The sequence below is a fragment of the Pyrus communis genome, chromosome 14, assembly GCF_963583255.1.
Source record: "Pyrus communis chromosome 14, drPyrComm1.1, whole genome shotgun sequence".
Classification (NCBI taxonomy): domain Eukaryota; kingdom Viridiplantae; phylum Streptophyta; class Magnoliopsida; order Rosales; family Rosaceae; genus Pyrus; species Pyrus communis.
This window is the reverse complement of record NC_084816.1, coordinates 23,020,298-23,037,587: the sequence shown is the minus strand read 5'-3', so window position 1 is coordinate 23,037,587 and position 17,290 is coordinate 23,020,298. Positions and strand designations below refer to the sequence as shown.

Sequence of the window (17,290 nt, the reverse complement as noted above, 5' to 3'; positions counted from 1 at the left end):
TCATTTTGGGTCTGATTTTGGAAATATGGTCCTCATTGATACATTTGATCCACGTATTCGCAGGGACATGGGTAACATCTTTTGCTTTTGCTTTCTTTGTTGCTTGCAGGTGAAACTTTCTATTCCTTGTCAAGCAGTGGGCGACCACAGCCTATAGAAAACATTGTGTTCCGTTGTGCTTATGACACAAAGAACATTACATTCGGTAGGCTGGAAGACTTCAAGGTCGCAGGCATACCATAACCACTCGAGGGAGTACGCGTCACGAAATTAGCCCTCCTTCCAGGCATATCATATTACTACGTGAATATGTTGGGCATAAGCGTGCACGGACAAAAGCTTCTAATAGATCCAACGGCCTTTGCTATACGAGATGGAGGCAAAACAGGAGGGTGTTTCTTGGACAATGGTAGTACACTTTCTTATCTTATCACATCTGCTTTCAAGGCACTAATTCAGTTTCTGGAGATGTATTTTATGCGGTTTCCTCGCCTAGTTAAGAATACGAGTCCTACCAAGGCTAACTTCGATCTGTGCTACGAATGGAAACCGCCTCTAGGGTTCAAAGACTTGCCTACTTTGACATTTCACTTTGAAAATGCTCACCTTGATTCAAAACCTCAAGATGCATTCATAACGTTCCAGGTTGATCAGAATGTGGTTTTGTGTTTGGGATTCTTCAAAGATAAGGTACGTTCGCTTATTGGGTCATTCCGGCAAGTAAATTACAGATTCATACATGATCTTAAAGGGGCTAAGAATTCTTGAGCTCAAGCTTTAAGGATGCATGTCTCTCTTTTCTATTCTGTTCTTCATTTTTGTTGAAAATAAACCACAAATTAATTCTCTTGAATTGTTTTGCAACTACATATACAAATACATCTTCAATTTGGATTTTATTGATTTTATTCCTCAAAATTTGGGTTTATGCACATATATGTATACATATACATCTTCAATTTGGATTTTATTGATTTTATTCCTCAAAATTTGGGTTTATGCACATATATGTATACATATACATCTTCAATTTGGATATGATAATATAGATGGAGCCACATGATTGATTTGTCACAAGTCTAAATTGTGGGACCCTAATTTGCAAGGTCACAAAACGTGTACAAGCTGCGAAGGAAATATCGAAATACCTATTGTACCCCATTAAATGAAAAATATTATATGCCCAATTTGGTCTAAGAAGAATAAAGAGGGCCCAATATGAAACTTGCCTGCTAGAAAGATATTTATAGTCCGAATTCAACCGAGATTCGGTCTTCTTCCTAAACTTCCAAATTTGACTCCTAATCCAACTCAGATTTTGAGTGGGATCCAAATCTGAATTTCCAAAATTTTTGGGGAGGTGTAGTCAAATTAAGATTTGAAAGGATTTTAAAAGTGACAGATTTTATAGGATTTAAGATGATTAAAGATTACTACAAAAACCATATGAATTTTAAAGAATTTGAATGGATTGTGGTGGAATGATTTGAAATCTTAGGGGGTGAGGTTGGATTCTTTTTAGTCTTGGTTATATATACTTTTTGCTCTCAAATCCCACAAAATCCACAACTTATTGAAATCCTCCAAAATCTTAATTTTTTTAATACACTTAGATTTGGATGGATTTTAAAATCCTTTAAAATCTGTTAATTGATTACACGTAGATTTGGATGGATTCTAAAATACTTTAAAATCTTTTAATTGACTACATTAAGATTTTAAAGTCTTTTAAAATCCTTTCAAATCTGAGTTTGAGTACACCCCCCTTACTCTTTCCTTGGTTCTCAAATTATACCTACCATTAAGCCTCACAACTTCTTCAAGACCCTATTGCACGCACCAAAGGCAAGCCATTTTTAGTGTTCTAGATGCTTTTTATAAGTTCATTCATTGAAACGTCGCTGAATTAGGTCTTAGAGGGTCTTTAGTTGGCATCACACCGGTGCCTCATTAGTCATTGAAGCTTATTTCACAGGGTACTCAAGTGTTTTTCGTAACTCTTATGAGTACTTTATATAAACATGATGGTATGTCAATCACACCGTGTTCATTCCAAGTGTGTCAAGACTCAAAGCACTAACATAGAATGAACTAAAGCCTGTTATGAGTGATCTGTCGCTCTGAAGATGGAAAAAGTTAAGACGTGTATGATGGACTATATTTGGTAGAGAAATGTTGGCAGGGTATGGGCTCTCAAGGTAAGCTTGTTTTCAATTTTCAACTAGACATAATCCAAGATCAACCAGAGCTGGCTTGGAAAGAAGTGAAGAAGTCTAAAAAATTTAAAGTTCGGGAAGGCCTATGCGCTGATGATATTTCAGTAGGGAAAGAATCAATTCCTATCTGCGCTGTGAATACCATAAATGATGAAAAACCTCCACCATTTATATACATAACTAGCATGATATATCCATATTGGTGCCGCCTGATTCCTCCCGAGGTTGTAGCTGTATTGCGAATGCTCAGAATCTGAGAAATGTTCTTGTGCAGTTGAGAACAACGGAAGTAGTTTAACGCAAAAGTTAGATGCAGTCATAAGATAAAAGAAAAGTTGATATGTTGTAGGACCTTTGATTTGTGTTTTAGTTATGTCTTGGAGCCGGGGCATGAAATATGAACAGGTATGTGGTGACGTCACGTGGTGATCGATGCTAAACATATATGGGGATCGGGGCGTGACATCTTAACCATATTCTTTGTTAGGAGATTGACCTATTGATGTAATTTCAATTTAGGTCCATTTTTGTTTCAATTCAACACCCGCTTGATCATTGGGTTTCATATTATGTCACATCCCGGCCCCGGCCCCCACCACATTCCGGGTTTGACTCCACCGTAGCACGATATTGTTCGTTTTGGGCCTCGACCACGCTCTCACGGTTTTGTTTCTGGGAACTCACACGAGAACTTCCCAGTGGGTCACCCATCTTGGGATTACTCTTGCGCGAACTCGCTTAACTTCGAAGTTCCTACGAAACCCGAAGCCAGTGAGCTCCCAAAAGGCCTCGTGCTAGGTAAAGATGGGAATATACATATAAGGCTTACAAGATCCACTTCCCTGGGCGATGTGGGATGTTACAATCCACCCCCCTTAGGGGCCCGACGTTCTCGTCGGCACACATCCGACCAGGGATTAGCTCTGATACCAATTTGTCACATCCCGGGCTCGACTCCACCTTAGCAAGATATTGTCTGCTTTGGGCCCCGACCATGGTATTGTTTCTGGGAACTCACACGAGAACTTCCCAGTGGGTCACCCATCCTGGGATTGCTCTTGCGCGAACTCGCTTAACTTCAAAGTTCCTACGGAACCCGAAGCCAGTAAGCTCCCAAAAGGCATTATGCTAGGTAGAGATGAGAATATACATATAAGGCTTACATGATCCACTCCCTTGGGCGATGTGGGATGTTACATATTACATAATTTATTTTAAATTCAAATTTTGAGGCAATTAATATTAATGTTGACCATGAACTATCCAGTTGGTGAATTTTGAATACAAAGGTTGGGATGGGGTTTTTGTGGTCATAATATTTCCCAATCTTCATTTTTGTTTTTTATTTTATTTTTGAATTTGTTTATTTATATTTATTTTATCATTTTCACATTTTTTTTAAGTTATTTGTATTATTATGTTAGTGGTCAAGTGAGCTAAAAAATGGGACCCATTGTTGCCACATGTACACTTAACTAAAATTAACTAGGGCTTAAGCATGTGACATTTGTAATGTAGAGGTCTTAGGTTCGATTATCGCCAAAGATAAATTTGAACCACAGTATTGCTACCTCATTGTAGGTTAAGCCAATGCCCCTCTCTTTTAGTGTAGATAATATCGTTTATGGAAAAAAAAAATGTAAGTGACATTTTTTATAGGTTGGGTACTTGTTTGGAATGTTTAAAAATGTTGAGACCGATTTGGAATGACTCTAAATGGTTAGAGGATTTTAGGTACTTAATCCTAATTGTTGCTAAGAAAATTGAACTCAACTCACAAATAGACACTGATGTACTGGTTTAGGACTTTTAATTAGATGCATATTTGGTAATGCTTTAAAAAACTTGCCTCAGGATGCGAGTAGGCAACCTTGGAGGCGAGGTGGGAGCAATTTCGCCTCTATTTTGTGGGAGTCGGCGGAAAACTGGCCTAGCTTCATTAGGGTGTTCGATTGGGTGTTGGCTTTGTTTAAAAGTTGACGAAATCTGGAGGAAAAAAAAAGAGGATAAAATTTGGGTTTTTTTCTTCAGTTGCAGAGAGTTTGAAGAAGACGAAAGCTTTTGTGGCTTGTTTCTCTAAAAAAATTTAGATTTTTTTCTCTTTCATGATAGCTTTTAATGTCATATTCTTTTAGTATTCTTTTTTGTAAGTTTATGTTGTTATACTAATGTATAGGTAAATTACACAAAACTTACCTTTACTATGGGTCGAACTACAATTTCATACCTCGTATTTTAAACAATGCAATGTCATACCTCAACTTATGAATTTGTTGCAATGTCATACTTCCATTAAGTTTTATATCAATTTGGCTGTTAATGATGACGTGATGGGACTCATTCGCCACGTCATCTTTTAACAACCCTATTATTAATATTCATCATGAATTATTAATTTTTTTATTATAAATTATTAATTTTTATTAATAAATAAATAAATTATTAACGTTTTATTCCAGTTGGAGAAGGAGTGGATCTCGCTCTTGCCACGTCATCATTTAACAGCCAAATTGATAGAAAATTTGTCACATCCTAGCCCGGGCGGGACCACTTCCCCGGCCCGACTCCACCGTAGCACGATATTGTCCGCTTTAGGCCCTAACCACGCCCTCACGGTTTTGTTTTTGGGAACTCACACGAGAACTTCCCAGTGGGTCACCCATCATGATAATGCTCTCGCGCGCTACTCGCTTAACTTCGGAGTTCCGATGGAACCCGAAACCAGTGAGCTCTCAAAAGGTCTCGTGCTAGGTAGAGATGGGAATATACATTTAAGGATCACTCTCCTGGGTGATGTGGGATGTCACAATCCACCCCCTTAGGGGCCCGACGTCCTTGTCGGCACACACGCGGCCAGGGTTAGGCTCTGATACTAAATTATCACATCCCGGCCTGGGCGGGATCACTTCCCGGGCCCGACTCCACCATAGCATGATATTGTCCCCTTTGGGCCCCAACCACACCCTCACGGTTTTGTTTTTGGGAACTCACACGAGAACTTCCCAGTGGGTCACCCATCATGGGAATGCTCTCGTGCGCTACTCGCTTAACTTCGGAGTTCTGATGGAACCCGAAGCCAGTGAGCTTTCAAAAAACCTCGTGTTAGGTAGAGATGATAATATATATATAAGGATCACTCCCCTGGGCGATGTGGGATGTCACAAAATTTAATAGAGGCATGACATTGCAACAAATTCATGAGTTGAGGTATTACATTGCAATGTTTAAAATATGAGGTATGAGATTGTGGTTCAATTCATAATTGAGATAGTTTTTTTGTTTTTTACTCTAATATATATATATATTGAAAAACTAAAAGATAAGCAGAAAGAATTTTTAATACTTTTTGTTTGATATATTTTATAGACCCAAAAAAACTCAAAACGCATCCATACTTTTTAAGTTCTTAACATCGTTTATAGATCCAACAAAGCACGTGACCAACACATTTAAAGGTAGCATAATTTTGTTTTCATTATTAAAAGAGTGTGTGAGTATATCGGCGTAATATTACATATATAAAAAAATTTAGGGTCTCACGTCTCAAAACTTTCGTCTAGGCAAGGCTATCCATGAAACACATCGCCTATGCTTTCGCCTTTTACAACATTGATATTTAGTCAAGTTTAAGACATTGTTAAAGGAAAAGAGAAAAAGAAATGAAGAGGAAGCACCGACAGTTTCGTCTCTTGTTGGAAAATTGTACACCAAGTAAATTCAGGAAGCATCTAATACTTGCAGTGCTAGGTGATAAAAGTCATTTCCAAAATCAAGATCATTGGGTCATCTTTTGCTAGGTGATAAGAATGACTTTCTTATGTTGTACGTCCACAGCTGGAAACCGAAAAACGAAAAGGGAAGTTTGGAATAGCTGTTGTGAACTTTTTTGATGTTGGTATAGAGTAACAAGTGTAAAGGGGAGGTAAGTAACAAATTAAAGAAAAAGGGTGAAGAGAATTTTCTTTGTAATTTGGCAAGTGTAAAGGGTAGAGTAGAGAGTTGTGGTCACAGAAGAAGTATCTTCTTTTTGGAAACTACAGTACTTTACAAGTTAAACATGGTTTATTTGCCAGAATAAATATGTAGACAGACGTCAATGTTAACTGCTACTCATATCAGGAAGAGAAAAAATGGCTTCTACCGTGAACTCAAACAAAGAGGCAGGTTCTATCGCAGATGATGGCGAGATCAAGAGTATGGACCCAGAGAAGATTAAGAAATACTTGTTCCGAATTGCCATGCAAAGCAAGTGGGAAGAAGTTATTAGAACCTATGAGCTCAACGAGAAGGCTCGTGGGGCAAGAATCACCAAATCAGGTGACACAGCACTACACATAGCAGTATCCGATGGCCAAGAAGAACATGTTGAAAAGCTAGTAAAACTGATTACTGAAGAGGAGCTTAAAATTAAAAACGAGCGAGGGAATACCCCGCTCCACGTCGCAGCATGGATGGGAAACGAGACAATGTGTTTGTGCATTGCCAAAGATCATCCATCATTGGTCGGTGCTCTGAATGTAGACAATGAGACTCCTCTATTCTTGGCTGCTGCCTATGGTAAAAAAAATGCCTTCTTACGCATGCACTACATCTGTAGCCCCAATGGTCTCCCGAACTACAATTATTGTAGGAGAAATGATGGTGATACCATCTTGCATTGTGCAATTGCCGGGGACTACTTTGGTAATGATCCCTTAACTTGATCACTTCCATATCTCAGCTATATATTCCCTTATGATATGTAAATAAATAACAATGTGTACCTTGTTGGTTGACAGATTTGGCATTTCAGATAATTCACTTGTATGAAGATCTTGTTAATTATGTCAATGCGGAAGGCTTTTCCCCTCTCCATCTTCTGGCTACCAAGCCTTCTGCCTTCAAAAGCGGTAGCCACCTCAGCCGATTCCAAAATATTATTTACTACTGTGAGTACTAATACAGAACTATTATTGGTAAGATTGAAATATAATTACATGTATCACCCTACTCATTCTTCTTTGTATATATTTGGTAATTTGGAAGGTATTTATGTTGATGAACTCAAGGCGGAGCGATGGGATCCAGATAATGAGGGAATAATTAAGACCTTCAAAGAGGAAAAGAATCCCAAATATCCAGAAAACTACCATACATGCATCAACTTCATTAGGTTGTTCGGGACACCAATTCTCAGCGGTAGGGGAATTCAAAATCAAATATCTCAAAATGCCTCAATTGTTTGAGTATTTCTCCTGCAAACTTCATGCCACCATAGAATTATAATCATAGCCAAGTGATTATAATTTAGACTTGAATATTTTATCTTCATAGTTCGATGTAATTCTCTTATGCTCACCACTAAAAAGTAAGTATTCATTTTGCAGTTATTCAAAACCATGCCAATCAGAGAAAAGAAACACAATCAGCAGGTACAGGGAGTGTCCCTCAAGTACAGAAAGGAGAAACAAAATCAGCAGATCCAGAGAACCCTGCAGAACCTAAAAAGCAAACTCTCAACACTTCAAATCCAGGTAACTTCTAAGGAAGGCATGTTGTGTAACCTTTCTACGTTTACACTTTATTATAAGGTGCTTCAAGAAGGATATATATATATATATATATATATAGTTTCCTCATTCTAGTAAGGGGAAAAGTCCTCCTCCCCTTTCACTGTACAAATGCCAATGAAACCGTTCATTCTCTTTATCATCGTCTAAAGATCAATTCTAGAAAACTCTTTTGATTTGGAGCCCGTATAGTCATCTATATGTATAAAAAAAAAAATTGACAAATATGTAACAAATATCTTCTTCAAGATGAACTGTTAATTTCTTTGAAACGGCCTCCAAATCGAATAGATTTTTCTAGCGACGATGATGATTAAAGAATGTGAACAATTTTGCTTAACTATGACGTTCGTACTGTAAAATGATATCTCGTTATAATGGTGGATAGAGACTTTCCTTTATTCCTTGAATAAGGAAAGTTTTGTCCCTTCAAGAATCAATACTAATATTATTATTTGGGTAAATCTCAATTTACTATCTTCAAGTTTCGTGGTTTTCAACATTTAGTACATGAGGTTTTTTTTCGTTCCAGAGTCATACCTAAAGTGTTAATTTTGGTACAGTGTCATACATTCGTTAGTCTGGCTGAAGCCTCTCGTTAACTGATGACGTGGTACCCATATGGACAATGACTGGGCATCACGTGTCATTAAGGGGTCCATGTGGAAATTAAAAATTCAAAAAAAAAACCAAAATTTCAAAATTCAAAATTTAAAAACTTAAAAAAAAAAAAAAAATAGAAAAAGGTGGGGATAATTGCCTCCTCTCTCCCTGTCCCTTTCTCTCTCTTCTGCAATTATTTCTTTTGCGGATCTAGGTGCAACGGAGGTGCAACTTTGGTGGTTTTGGCGGGTTGCTGCGATGAAAGAACAAGAGATGAAAACCCAATGAGTGGGATTTGGCCGTGGAGTGAAGAGATGAGCGGGATTTCTTTGGCCTCCACCTTTGTACCCAAAAAATTAAATACATTTTTCTTTTCCCTTGTTCTTTGAATTCCCTCACTTGCATTTTCACAAACATAAAGATCACACCCAACAACTTGATTTCCCCCACCACCGTCAAGTCCACCAGAAGTCAAAACCCCAAATCCCTAACCCACAATTCCAAGTGAGATCTTGAGAGGATAGAAAAGGTTGAACTACCGCTCCATTTCTTGCAATCTTCTTCCTAAACTTCAAGATCTCGTTTTTAAACTTTAGATCTCGGAGTCGGTGAGATACTCGTGGAGGTGGACGGTCTTGGACATGACACTGGAGACCTCGAAGTAGAGAATGTTGATGATCTGCTGGGTTTTGGCGGCGGGTTAGGATTTGGAAACTGATGATTTCTTAGAAGGTTAAAGAAGAAGAAGAGCATGCTTGAGATTGGAGTTCACCTGGTTACCTATCTTCAAAATCCAAGGCTCTGCAACCATTGCTACGAAGATTCGGAGCTCAAAGCAACTGGGTCGAGCCAAAAATCTGGGAGAAACCCGATTTCATGCGTGAAATGTTGGTACTCTTTTGAGCTCGCCGACTATGACGGTGATTAGACGGTCAGATTTTGCCGACGAAAGCTGGATTAGAGGAAGGAAAGCAATTGCTGATGGAGGAAAGCAATTGCAATGGAGTAAACAAATTTATTGGGTTAGAGGAAGTGCTTGTGAAAATGCAGGAGAGGGAATCCAAAGAACAAGAAGAAAGGGTGGATGTGAGGGGGAGTGGAAAAGGGTCAAGAAGAGAAGAAAAATGTGTTTTTTTTTTTGTTAATTAATTATTATTTGTTTTTGAATGGGAATTGTTATTTGTACTCCAAAATTCTCATTTTACACTCTAAACTTTCTATATTTAGAAAGCAAAATACACTTGTGAGGAGTGTAAAATGAGATTTTTGGAATGTCAATAACACTTCCCTTTTGAATTTCTATGTGGACTTTTAATGACACGTGACCTTCAGTCATTATCTATATGGGCACCACATCACCAGTTAGTGGCAAATTAACAATCAGCTTAACAGATGTATGAGACTGTTTCAAAATTAAGACTTGAGATATGAATCTGGGATGAAAAAAACTTCATGTATCAAATGTTGAAAGTTACGAAACTTAAAAGTAATAAACTGAAATTAACCCTTATTATTTTGTCACATTTGATAGGATTAGAAATCCTATACCTGTCTTACCTACCCTCCTAAATATAGGGAAGCAAATTAGGGTGTAGGGTTTAGAAATCTTAGTTTGTCGAGAAAATTTTATATATGCTGTTTGTATTCAGACCAGCTTCCAACCTAATCAGAATCTAGAATTAAAGATTATAAAAAAATGAAGATATGAATGAAGGGCAGAGTGGATTTTCATGATTTGGATAATGTCCCCAGTACATAGGACAGCTGCTAAGGCTATAGGCCAGCAACATTACAATTCATCTCTGCCATGTGACAGCAGATTAGAGTTTAAATCAAAATTCAAATTACCAAACTAGACATACAAAAAGACAGCAGATTATTGACTCTGACTCATGTAGGGCCAAAATCCAATGTTGATGCAGGTCAAGGACACCAAAAGTTTCCCGTAAACTACAACACCTGCTTTGAGTCTGTCAAGCTTTTATCAAAGGCAATGCTGATTGTACTTGGCTTAGGTAATAAATCCGTAATGAACTTTTCATTTTATCTCCTATTCTCTCTTATTTAGATACATAATTTTCTTTATCTAATCATCATATGTTGTTTAAAGGGTCTGCGCAGATAAGAAAGATAAGGGATAAGAAAGAAAAACACAAATGGTCTGTTCAGATCATGAACGAATTGTTAAAACGAGCTAGATCATATGAGTATGAAGACAGTGGTATGAATCCGCAGGCCCACAAAGACAATGATGAGACCAAACCTTATGAACTTGTTGACGGCCGCGCCATCTTCATGCTCCCCGAGGGCGACAGTGAACAAGGAACTGTGACTAGTAGCACTTCCCCATTGCCTCAACAGGAGGCTGAGAAGCCAAATAATGGTAAAGAAAACATCCCAGAAGGTATAATTGCTATTTAAATTGCTTAATTAGAATTTACGGTGGTATTCTTCTTTACTTATAAGTGAGAGATCTTAGGTTCGATTCTCACCAAATGTGAATTTGAACCACGTTATCGCTAGCCTATTATGAGGCTAAGCCCATCCCACTTCCGTTTAGCGTCGACAATATTGTTTGTTAAAAAAAATATCTTAGCTTTTATTTGTTGACATTTTGCATCACCAATTTGTTATAAGTATCTTATATAAGAAAATATTTTGAAAAGACTTTTTAGTACACTTGTGCTTTTTGCATATTTTCTTATATGCCACTAATTTATTACAATATGTTTAGGTACGGACATTTCGGTAAACTAGTTTAGTATATTATGTTTAAGTATGAACATTTCGGTACACTTGTTTAGTGTAATATATTTAGGTACGGATATTTTGGTACACTAATTTACTATAATATGTTTGGGTACGGATTTCTCAGTACACTTATATGTTTTTGTATATGTTCTTATGTGCCACTAATACATCATACTATGTTAGGTACGGACATTTTAGTACACTAATCAGTAAAATATATTATGGTATGAATGTTTAGGTACACTAATTAGAGGAAGCTAAACAATTAATGAATTAAAATATGTATAATAATAAATTTAAAACTTAATTTGGAGACATTAAATAATATATCCACTAAATATGAAAACAAAAATATAATATAATATTTTTTTTTAACAAATCATATTATCTACAAGGAATTGGGGACTAAGTTAACCCTCACAATGGGCTAACAATAATATGTGGTTGAAATTCGTCTTTGTCAAGAATCGAACATAAGATTTCTCTCTTACAAGCGAATAGAAATAGCACTAGACTGTAGTACTAAGTGACATATAAATTTGAATTAAGTACATGTTAAAGGACTAAAATCTTTTTCAAGAATTGAAGTTAAAAAAACCCCTTTGTTATATATACATCAAATGACTTGATAATTTCTAGGGTCATCAACAGATCAAAAGGCGGAGAATAAAACCCCAAGCGCAAGAGGGGAATCGCCAATACTGATTGCTGCAAAAAATGGGGTTACTGAAATGGTGGAGGAGATCCTTGAACTTTTTCCGGTGGCAATACATGATATGAACTTAGAGAAAAAGAACATAGTGTTGTTGGCAGTGGAACACAGGCAACCCCATGTGTACAAGCTCTTGCTCAAAAGAAAAATCCTGAAAGAAAGTGTGTTCAGTATGGTGGATCATGATGGGAATAGTGCATTACATCTAGCAGCAAAGTTGGGAGAGCATAAGCCTTGGCTAATTCCTGGAGCTGCGCTACAAATGCAATGGGAAATCAGATGGTATGAGGTAAGGATTCAAATTCAAAGAACTGAAATAATCAACCGATTAATCTTATATTTTTATTTTATATTTTCTTTTTCATCATACCATTTTATTTTATCTATGATATATTCACACACCAACTAAAATGATTTCTGTTTTTGCCGACATAAAGAGAAAATTAGGCAATAATATCTAACTATGATCAAACAAGGGACGAAAACCGAATAGTGAATTATCTTAACAATCACTCAAATACTATTGTTTGTACCATCTAAATTTTGTATTCTTTATAGAGAGTGTCTACACTAAGAGGCGGAAGGAGTGGACTAAGTCTCACAATGGACAATAATTCAATTCGAATTCACCTTTAGCGAGAATCAAACTTAGGACATCTTACTTACAAATAAAAAAGGAATATCACTAGATCGCAGAGCTAAGTGGCTGCATTCTTTGTAAAAATTAAGATAGTACATATTATGCGAAATTTGGAGAACATTTTTACTAATATTAAACATTTTAAGGTTTTCTTTTTACAAAATTTAGAAATATAGTCACAGTAAAAGTCCCCTTGAACAGTTCTTGAGCCATCTTGAGGCTCTTAAATATGTCTACAACTTTACTAGTTTTCAAAATTTCCCCAAGATAATTATAGATGAGAGTGAATAAACTATAGATGAAAGAATCGGAATAATTTCATTCAGGCAAAGAAAAATGATTAAAATGATAATAAATTAAGAGAATTTGACATTTGTCCCTAACTTTGACTTGATTGGAGCTTAGATTTTGAAACTAAAAATTAGTAAATATTAGTCTCTGAATTTGTCACAATGTGAAACCCTTTTAGAGAAACACAGTTTAAATTTTCATTCAAATAAAAGTTTTAAGGGGCAAATAAAGGACATAAGTTAATAACCAAGTTACCCAAAAAAATAGTTGCTCCACAATATGACAAATTTAGAGATTAATTATCATGAACCACTGCCTCCGATTTTCTCATAAATTAATAGTTAGAAAATCAAATTTCCCAATTGTAAACAAATTATTTCCTAATTTGCAGTTTGTAAAAACCTCCATGCCGCTACACTTCTTTGCCCGCCACAACAAGAAGGGCAGGACAGCAAGGGAAATCTTCACCGAAACCCACACCACAATCGTCAAGGACGGAGGGGAGTGGCTGACCAACACCTCCGAGTCCTGCTCCGTCGTGGCTGCCCTCATTGCCACCGTTGCCTTCGCCACCTCAACCACCGTCCCCGGCGGCGTCGATGAACGAAGCGGAACACCAAACCTAGAAAATCAGCCAGCTTTTGACATTTTCGCCATTGCCTCCTTGGTCGCCCTCTGCTTCTCCGTCACGGCCATGGTCATGTTCCTAGCCATTTTAACGTCCCGGTACCAAGAGAAGGACTTCGGTAAGGACCTGCCGAGAAAGCTGTTGGTAGGGCTGACGTCACTGTTCGTGTCTATAGCTTCCGTGTTGGTTTCTTTTTGCGCCGGACATTTTTTCGTGCTTAAAGATAAGCTCAAATACGCTACATTTCCAGTCTACGCAATCACTTGCTTGCCGGTAACCTTTTTTGCCATGGCGCAGTTTCCACTGTACGTTGATCTGATTTGGGCTACTTTTAAGAAAGTACCACAACGGAGTTACAAGATAGCTCCTCTTTAGTTTCAACATCAAGAGCCCCTATTTACATGGGGAGGTAAACTTGAGTTGCAAAACCATGTAACTTTGATTTAAATTTGCATGTTTTGCTTTGGTTGGCAATCGGTTGGAACTTGTGCTTTGCATACTTTGTTTTACATTCGTCATTCAATTAAGTTTTTAAATTTTATGGTTCTTAAGTTGTGTCACGTATTCAATCATTTTATTAATTTTTAAATTTATTTTTTATGAGTGGAGCTATATTTTCTTTTCCATGGTCATGTATTTTTTTTTCCTGATCATATGATCTTTGTAATGTAAGAGGTTGGACAAATTGACATTTATAAGTGAAACAGTGATCTTTGTGTGCTCATCCTCTAAAGGAAGGATATGCTTTGTTTTACTCCGATTCGTAAAGGAAGATACACACTTTTTTTTCTTTGAGGATGGATAATAGCTAATTAAACGTTGAAATCTACCACTTTAAAAGTCTATGATGTATTCATGACAATTCAGGAAATAAAATATGATCTTAGAAAATAGATTTCTGCTCACACTGAAAAGACCTTTTTTTATTTTTTTTATTTTTATTTTTTAGTTTTAATATCAAACACACTGAAAATACTTCTTTAGTAAAAAATAATTGACCGAAGACAACTTGTTCAAAGTAGCTATTGAGTATGTGAATTGTTGTTGGGACACGATAAAACGACTCCAAAGTCAAAACACACCACAAATAAAAGACACTCTCATTGTATAACGACCCGTTCCCAATTTTACGGTTTTTTATAGTTTTAATAAGTGAATTTACGAAAATGCCCTTCGAGGTGAATACGTTGACTTTTGTTGACTGCTGTGTTGTGTCACATAAGACTCATTTTCTTGTCATATCCTCGTATTACACGTCGGTACGGATACGTGGGAACAAGCGGAATGTAATTCGGAGTTATAACGAAGATTCTACGAACCTTTAAACATCGAGGGTATTTTGGTAATTTGTCATTTGAAACACATGTGGTATTTTGTCTGACCATTGGATGAGTACCACGTAGGGCCACCCCCACTTTTCTGGAACACTCTCTCTCTTTCTTTTTCTTCTTCTTTCGTAGCTCTTCTCTCTAACTCTCTAACTCTCTCTCGGCTCTCCCTTTCTCCCGTGAAACAAACGACCATCATCACCAAAAATTTCGGCTTGTTGAACATCAAAACCACCATTATCTGCATTTCTTCACCACTATAAACCCAGTTTTGAGTCTTGTTTCATTGAAAATGAATCCTAACCTCGAGTTCGAAGAACAAGTTTTGGGCCGAGACTTCTAGGCGTGATTCAGACAATTCCCAGCCATCTTTTGAACTAAAAGCATGTATAAATCGATTCCTCATGTTGTGTAGATGAATTTTCATGTTTTGGATCGTGTGATTTGGTGGAGAAATGAGAAAGTTATAACGATTTAAAGTTTGCCCAGTTTCCGGCGACCTCGGCCAATTTTAAGGCGTTTTACGGCAAAATCACAACAAGATATCCATATTTAAAGGTACCAATCTCTTCCTCTCGTCGAGAACTATGATTTCTGTTTTTGAATCACTTGATTTCTGATAGGATTAAATACACACCACAAAGTAGCACACAAATGTCCTATTAATTTTCCTTATTAACACTAAGATTTGTCAATTGTAGCATATGAAAATAAGGGTCTTTCCCGCAGAAGATTGTTTTATCTAACTACTTAAAATGTCACAAAAACTGGGCTGCTGTCACTACTGACCAGCCACCGAAAAATAATTATTAGACCGACTTACACTTATCTAAAGTCTACGAAATTTTATATGCAGATACTAGACACACAGAGCTACACTCACACAAATTTTTGGGATTTTTGGAGTTGATTTACTATTTAAATTAAATCGAACAAAAACAGAACAGAGATAGATTTTTGAGTAGTTCGCAAATTAAGAAAAACAAGTTAGGGGAATTGCTATCCACCACCAAATAATCATGCAAACATGTTATGTTTCATTCAAATTCCTTTCATTTTCGGATGAAGATGCTCAAGTTGGTTCAATGTTAGAACCCAACCTATTACTCTTTCTTATGTAGTATGTTAAGAGAATGGCGTTTTCAATTTAACTTAGTCCCTAACATGCAATCTAGAATGGTGTGTTCATAGATTTAACAAGTAGAAATCATTAAGAACGAAAAGAGTTTGAGTCATCACAAGGCATCGTAAGTACTAGCGTTGTCTTACTTATCCTAGAAATTGATTCACATGTTAATCGCAATTAACAAGTACTACTCTAGAACATATGTAGGTTCTCATTCGACAAGGGCAGGCACACACATATTCATAGCATTAGAATCCTAGATATGCTTACTAATTATGCATCCATAGAAAACACAAAAAGAATTCATCAATGAGACAAGTAGTGAACCAATTTTCATCCATTCGTAAAAGTAATTCAAACGAAATATCATAACAAACTTGCAATAATATTCGGGGCTTCAAAACAGCCCCTAACTACTAAAAATTAGTTACACATAATTCTCAAATTAAATCAAAAGAAAGACATGAGTTTGAGAAGATAAAACCGAGAGAAGAGAATGCCAAGATTTCCTCCTTCCTTTCCTTCCTTCCCCAACGCAGCAGCCTTTCCTTTTTTCCTTGCTTCCTTCCTTGTTTTTCTATATTTTTTTTCACACTTTTTCTCCCCCTTTGCTGCTGCCACCTGTAGCTCTTTTCTTTTTTTCTGCTGCCACAGTTTTTTCTCCATAACTCCCCCCACTAACAGCCATTTAGTGATGACAATAAGTGGGAGGAAATGTTAAAACAATTGTAACTCTTTGGGCAGCCTTTATGCCCATTACTCTCACTTAATTTTTCATTTCCTCTGATATTTGAATAAGCTGGCTTGTTCTTGGCTGCATCAGTTTTGGCTGTTAGTTTTATGGGATTTATTGCTTTCAATGCTTTCTTGTCAGTTACAAACTGCTCAGCCTCCTGGGAACCTTTCAGTGTTAGAACGACCATAACTTTTTCTAGAAAAATGATATTAACAATCCGCGAAATGCTCCAGAAAATAGACATCCGTAGCTTTCCAAGCATATAAGGCTCATTCTCTAATTCATTCTGAGATGTCCGTAACTTTCTTCCAAAGTCAGCTGACCTGCACAGGCAGTTTTGACGAATTTATTACTTAAAATTCCACTTGTGTTATTTTTCTTTTCTTTACTTGACAAATCCTACAAAACACAAAAACAAAGTAAATAACTCAAAAATATAAGGAACTAACTAAGAAAAGACAAGTGAATTTGATATAAAATATATATAAATATGAGCTTATCAATTTCGTTGAGTATTGACAAAGCTATGGACGTTGAAAGGTTGCCCAGAAATTCTGGCGAATTTCCCTGTTTTCCCGTGGACAGCCGTCTTTCAGGCCATTTTATGGCCATCTCCGGCGACAATTTGGACTCCAAGCAGGTATAATTTTGTTCTATCTAGCTTTGTTTTGGTATATTATGGGTCAAATTTGGTTGACAAACAAGTGAGA

General features: G+C 36.8%; 2 protein-coding genes across 2 annotated transcripts; both read left to right on the top strand.

Annotated features, from left to right (window-relative positions):
* The first annotated feature begins 6,377 nt into the window (after nt 1-6,377).
* On the top strand, nt 6,378-10,909 carry LOC137716595 (uncharacterized). Its single transcript, XM_068456042.1, has 5 exons — nt 6,378-6,899; nt 6,995-7,394; nt 7,583-7,729; nt 10,267-10,383; nt 10,479-10,909. The coding sequence occupies exons 1-2, from the start codon at nt 6,413-6,415 to the stop codon at nt 7,153-7,155; spliced, it is 648 nt and encodes a 215-aa protein (XP_068312143.1). The 5' UTR covers nt 6,378-6,412; the 3' UTR covers nt 7,156-7,394; nt 7,583-7,729; nt 10,267-10,383; nt 10,479-10,909.
* Nucleotides 9,283-13,765, top strand: LOC137714634 (ankyrin repeat-containing protein ITN1-like). Its single transcript, XM_068453798.1, has 5 exons — nt 9,283-9,373; nt 10,291-10,383; nt 10,479-10,772; nt 11,771-12,120; nt 13,154-13,765. The coding sequence occupies exons 1-5, from the start codon at nt 9,283-9,285 to the stop codon at nt 13,763-13,765; spliced, it is 1,440 nt and encodes a 479-aa protein (XP_068309899.1).
* The last annotated feature ends 3,525 nt before the right edge of the window (nt 13,766-17,290 follow it).

What these genes read in the sequence shown, in the direction of transcription:
- LOC137716595 (XM_068456042.1), top strand. Translation starts at nt 6,413, where the DNA reads ATGGACCCAGAGAAGATTAAGAAATACTTGTTCCGAATTGCCATGCAA. An exon ending in AATTGCCGGGGACTACTTTG is followed by an intron (nt 6,900 to 6,994) that starts GTAATGATCCCT and finishes GTTGGTTGACAG; the next exon opens with ATTTGGCATTTCAGATAATT.
- LOC137714634 (XM_068453798.1), top strand. Translation starts at nt 9,283, where the DNA reads ATGACGGTGATTAGACGGTCAGATTTTGCCGACGAAAGCTGGATTAGA. An exon ending in TAAAGAAAACATCCCAGAAG is followed by an intron (nt 10,773 to 11,770) that starts GTATAATTGCTA and finishes GGTCATCAACAG; the next exon opens with ATCAAAAGGCGGAGAATAAA. An exon ending in GGGAAATCAGATGGTATGAG is followed by an intron (nt 12,121 to 13,153) that starts GTAAGGATTCAA and finishes CCTAATTTGCAG; the next exon opens with TTTGTAAAAACCTCCATGCC.